We start from the raw sequence: 9,830 nt of genomic DNA on the forward strand, positions 1-9,830 counted from the left end.
GAGGTGTAGAAAGAGTGCCTAACTCTTGACTACTGTAATTCGCTCTACGCAGGGCTGCCCTTGAAGCTGTCCCAGAAGCTCCAGCAGGTGCAGAATGCTGCAGCGAGGCTCCTCACGGGGTCTCTGCCATGGGAGCATATTCACCCAGTGCTTTTCCAGCTGCATTGGCTCCCGGTGGAGTACAGGGTCAGATTTAAGGTGCTGCTTTTGACCTTTCAAGCCCTTCACGGCCTAGGACCCTCGTACCTACGGGACCACCTCTCCTGGTATGCCCCACGGAGAGCCTCAAGGTCCATAAATAGCAACACCCTAATGGTCCCGGGCCCTAAGGAAATTAGATTAGCCTCAACCAGAGCCAGAGCCTTTTCAACACTGGCTCCAGCCTGGTGGAACGCTCTGTCTCATGAGACCAGGGTCCTGCGGGATCTGATTTCTTTCCACAGGGCCTGTAAGACAAAGTTGTCCGCCTGGCCTTTGGCTTGGAGCTAATTTGATTCCCTCCCCCTCTTTCTTTTTCCTTTCTCCTCCTGTGAAGAAGCTGCATCCTAATGTTTTAATGTTGTATTTTAATCTTGTTTTTTAAATTGTATTTTAATCAACTTGTTTTTATTATTGGTTGTTAGCCGCCCTGAGCCTGGTCTTGGCTGGGGAGGGCGGGGTATAAATAAAAAATATTATTATTATTATTATTACTACTACTACTACTACTACTACTACTACTACTAACTGACCAGAGTGACTGTCAAAGTCAATGTTTAAATCTAGTTCATTAGCAAAATTCTCAGTCTGTTCTGGGTTGCAAGGTACACATGCCAGCAAATGTTTGCATTGGTTTGCTACCAGATAATTTTAGAGTATCCTTCGTCTGCTCATCACAGTTTAGGTCTGATGTCCTGAATTGCGTAGCTGGCTTTATTTGTGTAAGCAAAGGCACACGGTTACCATTCACCTATGATTAGAAACTTGCATGATTAAATCAGTGAAGAGCATCTTTCTTTGCTGCAGATCTAGCACTAGTCAATATCAGTTCAAGGCAGCACATGATATTGCACTGGAACACACCATAGAAGGTGGGATAAAATGTGTTCAGTGCTGGAAAATAATTGATTATCTTCCCCGGGCATTAAAAATTTGGAAGTTCCCAAATTTCTGATAGGCAAGACTGAATTATGATTTGTATGAATTATGCAAATTGGGCAGCTTTGCATAATTCTTTTGCATAATTTATCATTGAGCAAAGAACTATGAGGGCAATGAAGATTTGCTGCCAATGATTTCAAATATCAGCCATCCCTCTGGTTTTTGATATTTCAGCAGGCATTTGTCACATAGTTTGGTTGTTCCTTTAAAGAGAAACAGGGCAGAAACTTGCTAGGTTTTTTTAAAAAAGGAAAGCTGGATTTCTCATGAAGGATTCTGCACCCAGTAAAATATTTTGCACTTTGTGCTCTAACGAACAAAGCAGTTTCAGGAATTATTGGGAAAACACGGCTAATTCAGTCAGTAAGTAATCACGTTTGCATGAGGGCCCACACCACTAGTATAGCATTTTAATTAACAAACTACAGTCTAAGTGCCTTCAAGCACTGAATGATGTGTTATTTGAGGTGCTGGGACAAACCCTATTTTTAAAATGACGTTCCCCAGGTGTTTTCCCTTTTATTTTTCTAGTCAATTTACTGAGTTCCTTCTCAAATTTGCAAATACGTCCTTGCTTCCCACTTGCAAAATAACTCTTCTGTATTTATTTTGCACAGTATTGTCTAAGCATCTCTGTTGTGCAACAAAAGAACTGGGCAAAAGCCTTTGCTGCATTTCCTTTTCTCACACAATTGTTTGAGCACTCTTATGATGGTTGCTAGAACCATCTGTTTTTATCCAGAAATGTGACCCATGTTTTCAGTCAATAATGCATAATGTTTTTTCCTTTGGTTTTCTGAAGAAATCGCTGCTGGAGAAACCATCAGATCTCATGTCTCAGTCATCTTCTTTCCTGTCGCTCACGGGTTTCTCTCTTAATCAGGTAATTAACTATAGAGATTGCTTCTCTCTCTTTTTGGACAGTGCCATCAGTTCACGTGTTAATTTTTGTAGGAGTCTGGACTAAGTTTCTTCAGATGGGAATCTCATGTTGGAGGAAGGGAAGAATTTCAATATAAATCCTTGCCTAGTGCTGACAGTTCTGGGTTAGGGCGTTTCTTTCTGATAGGCTGCTTCTTTAATTGCCTAACATTTGGAGAACTCTGTTGTGTGACACACAGACCATTCTACAACCGGAAGTGGTGTACTGCAAACACAGGCTTATCACCTCATGTACTGGGTAATAATTTCTCACAACTTTTAATACAATTTTGAAGAAAGCTTCACAACCTGAGTCATGTGGTATTTCAATTGCTGATTTTTTAAATGTATTTTTTCCTTGGTTTTAATGTATGGTTGTAAGTCACTTTGAGTTTCCTTGGACAAGAAAAAGTTAATAACAAATATAAGGAGTAAATTAAAATAAATAATAATACAAAGAATTGCAATTTGATGCTTTAACCTCAGTCTAATATGTTCATGTTATGTTTTTTGGTTTTTTTATTCTGCAATTTGCAATTGGCTCATCGGCTAATTGTTCAAGGAAAAGATTTAAGAAATAAGGGAGGAAAAAGCCCTACGTGCTCTCAGGAGTAGGCCTGGACGATATATTGATATATTGCCCAGGACTGGTATGAGGAGCAGACCACAATGTCGGCTTCCCTCAGCGATATATCGCTGGTGAAACAGCCACTGCTAGCAGCGCCTCTGGAGGGAGTCAAGAGTTCCTTTGGCGAGGTGCCGATCCTTCTGCAACTTTAAACTGCTCGGCTGAGGAGTGTGCAGCTGCCCTTGCCTCAGTCAAGCAGTTAAGAGACACCCCAGCCCGGCGCTGGCCCATCAAGCCAAGGCTCTGTGAAACTGTTCAGCTGAGGGGAGCAGGGTTGCCGGTGGGCAAGAGGGAACCCTCCCTCCCCCCCAGCTGAGCGGCGCAAACAAGCTGCATTGTCCCAGCCTGCGTGAAACTCTCTCAGCTCTTGAGGAGAGAGCTGGGGCAGTTTCCCCTGGTGTCTCGTGGGCAGAGGCCAATGCTGCTTGTTTTTTCAACATCGCAGTATGTCATCAGACCATGATGTTTGGCTGGCGATACACTGCAGTGTTGAAATGCTGATAGCGCCCAGCCATACTCAGGAGCCTGTTCCCTGCATTTCTCTGTGTGAGTCACTGTTCTGATTGCGTTTCTAAGGAGCAGGTAATTCCCCAGCTCATCTGCATTGGGAGTGATTGCTTGAGCCAATCACACCTGCCAGAGAATTTCATTTTCCCAAAGCAGAACTATTTCAGATGAAGCAAAACATCTGTAAACATTGCATTTGCCATTTCAAACCACATGTTCACCACCATTTTGTTTCTGTATTATTATTATTTTTTTAAAAATCCTCTTTTTAAAAATTGGGGACTTGGGTGTTGTTGTTTTTCTAATACCCCCAAATAATTAAAATGATTAATGGTACAAGGCTGTGTTATATCCATGTGCTGTGCTATAATCTCCAGTGTGGTTATAATGTGTGATTCAGGACACATGAAGTTGTGATAACTATGTCTTATCACCCAGAATTACTTGATTCTTTTTAAAAAGATTTCCTTAAAAAAATGTAGTGAAATGCAAATAGAGTTCTGTGTCTTTAATAACAGTAAAAATCCTTTTTTAAATGGCATGTTTCTTGAGCTGTGAGAGCTGTAACATTTGCTTGCCAGCTTAGGTATATCTTCCCTGATTCTGACAGAAAAACTTACTTCACTGCCCAAATGCAATAATGTATTGGATAGGTCTAGGGAGCAGGTTTAATTTTCATCTCTTGCTCTTGCAGGAAAGATACCCAAACAGCATGTTCAATGAGGTTTATGGGAAAAACCTCAATGCCAGCACAAAACCAGAGGTCGCTCCATCAGTGGCTCACCAGGAGACTTCACTCTACTCCCTCTTTGAAGGTACTCCATGGTCTCCATCTCTTCCAGCCAGTTCAGGTAATGCACTTGCATATACGTATAACGTATATTAAGATTTTTCACTAACTGGTTCAGAACCCAAGCGTGGTTTGACTTTCTTCTGTGCAGTCACACAACCCACCCTCTTTCCTTGCTGCCCATGTCCATTTTATCACTTGCTGTATTTTCTGGGAAGTGAACTGAACAGAATGCCATTTCCCCCATTCCGCATGGCCTAGCATTGGCAATTTTTTTACTTGAGAGGACAAGCAACAAGTACCAATTTGTAAGGAAGGTTTAGCTCTAGAAAGTTCCAAAGGTGCGGAACAATTGTGCCTTGGCCAAAGAGTTTCCCACTCAAAGATTGGTCATGTCAGCTACTTGTTTTGTCATGTAAGCATTATAAACCCATTTCCCAAATTGCTACAATTTCAGTTTTGTTAGTCTGCTTGATCCTATATGTAAGAATGCTGCAATGAGGAAACAAAGCCAGGCAAAGACTCAAAGGACAGCAGTGAGAAGTGTTCTTCTTTTAGATGGCAGTTAAATGACATGATATTACACAACGCAGAAATTGTAAATAAGGGGCAACGCTCCCTACAAGAGTTTTTTTACCTCAACCTTAACAAAGAAACAGATTTAAATATAGTATGGGATACTAGTGAGGCAGTAATGAAAGGTTTTTTAATCAAACAAATACCAAAAAAGAGGGGGGGGCGAGATTTTGAACACATTAATTATCTGTCAAAGAACTGCCATCAGTACTGGAGGGGGAGCGCCAAAGCCAGAGGGATTCCAGAGGGCGTCCAGGGATCGGGAGGAGCAGCCTGTCTTCTGGGGAAGAGAATCAGCGTAGCACCAGTGGAGAAGGGGGGGCAGATGGGGGAAGTGGTGAGGCGGTCCCATGACTCCTTGCCTGGGACCAGCAGGGAGAGTAGGAACCCTAGAACCATTACATTATCAAAGAGAAGGAATTAAATATAAAACTAGAGAATAAAGAAACTGCAGACTACCGAATTATTACAAGCAAAATTCTTAATGTTGGTGAAGCAAGAGATTGAAATGAAAATAAAATTAATGAAACAAAAAAACTTTGAATCTGCAAATAAGCCAGGTAAATTGTTGGCTTGGCAACTTAAAAAGGAAAGGAAAAATAAGATAATAAATAAAATTACTGATGAAGGGAAACATTTGATAAGCCTGAAAGAGATAAGAAAGGTATTTGTAAAATTTTACACCGCATTATATCGGTGTGCGAAGGAAGATCCTGAGAAAATTGAATCTTATGTAAACGGCTGTAATATACCTAAAGTTTCTAAAGAGGATTTGAGAACGTTAAATGCATCCATATCAATGTTGGAACTGCAGTTGGAGATAAGTTGAATGAAGATGGATAAAGCATCAGGCCCAGATGGAACTACTGCAATTTAATATAAAAAGTTCAAAGATGTGTGTGTAGACTCAAAAAACAGCAATCTGTACTTTTTGGGGTATTGTGTTGACTTTGTTCTCTAACCTTCTGTTCTAATAGATCATTCAACACCAGCTAGCCAGTCTCCTCATTCCTCTAACCCAAGCAGCTTGCCAAGCTCTCCTCCAACCCACAACCACAATTCTGTTCCATTTTCCAACTTTGGGCCCATTGGGACTCCAGACAACAGGGATCGGAGGGTCGCAGATCGATGGAAGACTGATAAGCCAGGTGAGCAGGAGGTTCTAGCATGAGGTATCATTTCAGTGGTTTGTTGGATCACTTGCTTGTTAACCTTTCTCCCTTTCAGCAATGGGAGGATTTGGCCTGGACTATCTCCCAGCAACATCTTCCTCATCGGAGAGTAGCTGGCACCCAGCCAGCACTCCCAGTGGTACCTGGTCAGCCCATGGCCCGTCTGTAGAGGATTCGTCAGCTGTGCTTATGGAAAGCCTGAAGGTAGGTTATATATTGGGGCGCCAGGACAAAACATTGCAAGAGTCATTTGGAAGGTTGAGCTGGTGGTTTTGCTTCTTACTACAAAATAATACAAATGTTCCTTCCGCTGACAACATCTTGAGAACATAAGAAGAGCCACCTGTTCCAGCTCCCTTTATTCCACAGTGGCCACCCACATATCGATGGGAAGCCCACAAGCAAGAAAGGAGAGGGCAACAGCGCTCTCCAATGTTATTTCCCAGTGACTGGTATTCCGTGGGCATCTTGCATTCTTCCACAAGAACTATATTCTGGACTGGTTGTTGATTAAAACTTGGGTAGTCAAGCCTTAATTACAGATTTAGACTCCTCTTATAGGTATCAACATGTTTTATTGCTTTCCTGATCATTTTTATATGGATAAGCTATTCTGACAAAGAATTTAAATTATTTTTTGATGGCTAATTCTTTTTAACTGCTTTTTAAAATTGTAAGTTAGTGGGGCGCTATTGCATTATTGAGTATTCCCTGTTCAAGATTTTAGCTGCTGTATTCCTCTTCTCTTCCTTCAACATCAGCCCACATTTCATGGCCACTGAGCATGCTCAGTTTGAATTGAGGATTCCCCCTCCTCAAGGTTTTATTTTAAAATGTACTCCTGCAAGTCTGCTGATAGCTTTCCCCTTGTGCATAAGTGCTGCATTTTGACTACAACAACACTTCCATTCACAACCTGAACATCTGAAATAGAATTATTGTCCTGGTTGATACCTGATTCTTAAGGGGCCGTGTTTTGAGTTTAGCAAGAGCTGAAAGGCCAACAGCATTTGTTCTGTCCACTAGTGTGCTCCCATTTGAACTGAGACATCAGTGGGCTCCTTAAGTCACTTCCCTGGAGAGTATACAGCAACAGGAAATTGAGGAAGAGCCCTCTCCTAATTATTCAACTGAGTCACTCACTCAGACTAAGGCAAAAGGCTGGACAGAGGTGCTGCCAAAGTCTCCTTTGCTGTTTACCCTGGTAGAGCAGGGATGAGGAACCTCTCCACCCCACCCCACCCCACCCCAAAGTTGTTGAACTTCAACTCCCATTAGCTTTAGCCAGTGTGGCCAGAAACAAAGGTTGAAGTGCTTATTTCTGTTTCCACTGGGGATGATGCAGTTAAAGACCTGTTTGCCTGTCCCTTGCCTCATGAAAGCAGTTGAGGGTCCTGCAAAGTAGGTGGGGAATTGGGATGGGAGACTACAGTGGGGTGGGGGGAAGCCGGTTGCCTACTGTTGCAGTACTGTAGAAATGAGAGGGGTGGCGAGAGCATGGAAGAAAGTTCACTTATTTTGACCGTTTTGGCATCTTCTCTTGCTACTTTCGCTTTCACGTTAGCGGATGTTTGGTGTGTGCTTCTTTTTAGTCTATCTGGTCCAGTTCGATGATGCACCCTGGACCTTCTGCCCTGGAGCAGCTGCTGATGCAGCAGAAGCAGAAGCAGCAACGTGGGCAAGGTGCCATGAACCCACCGCACTGAGAACGAAAGGGTGGCAACCTTTGCAACCGAAAAGCTCCATACATCATGGCATGTTGGGTTTGCAGGACTGTCTCACACGGCCCTGTGTGCGTGGCAGCCCTCTCTTCTGTTCCTTGCCGTCAGGAGGGCGTAAGTGCTCCACCAACCCACTGAGTGTGCACGAAAATGTCTGCAGTGCAACGGAAAACCAACACCAGGAACTCTCCCATCCCTCCGGGGCCCTCTGGAGGGAGAGAGGGACTGCTGTTTGTCTCACGGTAACCCGATATCACCGCCTCTCACCTTCTCCATCGTGCATGTCCCCAGCCATGTGGGAAAATAAAATGCTGAGAATGAAGAGCAGATGGGAGAAGCCACTGAGAACTTCTCGATCCTCCTCCTCAGTTCTGGGGAAACCAATAGGAGTCTATTACCGATAGCTTTGCTGACTGAGAATGTAGTTGAAATTTATTCCTCAACATCTAAATTTCCAATTATTACTCTCTCAGTTGTAAGGCCACACTGAATTCTTCCATACACAGATGTGCTTTGTAGTCAGTGTGCAGCAACCCCTCCAGTCGCTGGCCCAGCCCGAGGTGGGTGGGGGTAGATTGGGTGGGGGTGCTAGCGTCCGTCTCCCAAGTTAGGTAAGGAGTTTCGTGAAGGAGAATCTGCCCCCTCCAGTACCACTTCCACTTTTTTCTCAGAGGTTGTCCCTGGAATAACCCCAAGCGGGAGATATTCCAGTACTGAAGTGCAGTGGTCACTGCAGGGCTCTCCGTTAGGGCAAGCAAACCACTGCTACGGGGGTTTAAGTTAAATGGTTCAGATTCCTGTACATTTTATGATAGTGTAGTGACCAGCCTCATGAAATGGCAAGCTGGTCTGTGCATTCACAGCCTGACTCCCTTTTTATGTAGGTAGATAAAAAGCTTTGTGTCTTTCCCCCCACCCTACCCCACCCCCTTTCTCCCTTCCCCTCCTTCCCCTTTCCATGCTGGTTGCTTGTAGTTTTGTTCTTCATATACAGCATCCCACAGTCATAGCAGGATAACGGGGAGTAAAAGAGCTAGTCTGGACAGGATGATGTGTGCAATCCCTCTCCCTATAGGTGTATGCCCACTCCACAGGCCTGCACACACCTGTAGCCACAAGGTTTTTGGAACGGAAGTTCAAGGCAGCAAGGACACATCAGATGGAACCCGCGCACAGAAGCCAACCGTCCTACTTGCCCCTACAAGGGTGCACAATGGGGACAAAGGGTTCCACTGGATATATTTATTTGCGCAGAAGGAAGACTGCAAATCTTCTTGCATAGGGTAAAAGGACAGCATTTATTTTTGTTTCCCAGCGTAGTTACGGAAGCAATCTAAATACAAGAAACTGCTGCAGTCGCAGGAGAGTGTGTGTGTGTGTGCGCGCGCGTCTGTCAGTTCAGGATCTGCAAGTTGGGAAATGGCTGCAGAGTAAAGCACATCCAGGGTCCACAAGGGACGTTGTGGAGTCGGGGAGCAGCCCCATATAGACTTGATATAAAAGGGAAGATGTGTGCATAGTGCTCTGTCTAGGATAGGAATTGGACCCCCTTTGCCTCCCCATGCTAGCAGTGTTGCTGCTCTGCATCACATCTCTAAACGATGTTCCTCCGAAGCAAAAGTCTCAAGGATTAAGTTCCTGCCCTGGTTGTAATCTTCAGCTGAGACCCTCTGTGCTTATTTGATGCCCTGTCCCTGCTTCCAGCCCACCCTTCTTCCAGTTTGTGTTTTTGAGCTGTGCATCGAGGCAGCTGCAACATTCCAGCGTTTGAACCACCACCGATTCTTGCACCCTAGCAACCTAACCAGGTTCATCATCTGACTCTCTCAGCAGCGCCAGAGTCCCAGCCCATAGGCTCCTATTTCTGCATGAGAAGTCTGGTGTTTAGAATGTTTTTCTTGATCTTTTGAGCAGGGCTCCCTATTCTCATCCCCCTTACACACACACACACACACACACACACACACCCTGTCAGGAGCCTCAAGGGAAGGGAAGATCCCCCCCCAGCAGAGAAAACTGGTTTGTGTCGTAAGCTTCTTTTGTGTTTTTGTCTGTCTGTGCGAGACCTGCAGCTGCTGAACTCAGCTTTGCCTTTAATTAAACCATGTTCTCTACAGCCAGCCTTGTGTAGTTACATCTTCTTTCATCACTGAGCTGCAATTGAAAACTGTATTGTTTCTCTGCCCCGCAAAAGAGGAAGTGCTAAATTATGACATCTTACTCTGTTCAGTAGTGAAAGGGGTTTATAGTGCAATGAAAGCTTTGACTGCACTTAAGCATCTAGGTGGGGACAAGTCCAGAGCAGACTAGGTTGCAGCTTCGATGCCAAGCAAAATATTATCTCCTGTTTGATTTCAGCTGGTGATGACAAAATG

General features: G+C 44.1%; 1 protein-coding gene across 2 annotated transcripts in view; it reads left to right on the forward strand.

Annotated features, from left to right (window-relative positions):
• Nucleotides 1–9,575, forward strand: part of SMG7 (SMG7 nonsense mediated mRNA decay factor) — a 60,970-nt gene extending 51,395 nt beyond the window's left edge. For both annotated transcript variants that reach the window (XM_081915043.1, XM_081915044.1), the window contains 5 exons: nt 1,943–2,023; nt 3,891–4,047; nt 5,540–5,710; nt 5,790–5,938; nt 7,327–9,575. In XM_081915043.1, coding sequence (XP_081771169.1) covers nt 1,943–2,023; nt 3,891–4,047; nt 5,540–5,710; nt 5,790–5,938; nt 7,327–7,440 — 672 coding nt within the window. In that variant the 3' untranslated portion in view covers nt 7,441–9,575. The remainder of the gene's footprint in view (nt 1–1,942; nt 2,024–3,890; nt 4,048–5,539; nt 5,711–5,789; nt 5,939–7,326) is intronic.
• The last annotated feature ends 255 nt before the right edge of the window (nt 9,576–9,830 follow it).

This window comes from Podarcis melisellensis (assembly GCF_964234715.1).
Source record: "Podarcis melisellensis genome assembly, chromosome: 6".
Lineage (NCBI taxonomy): Eukaryota > Metazoa > Chordata > Lepidosauria > Squamata > Lacertidae > Podarcis > Podarcis melisellensis.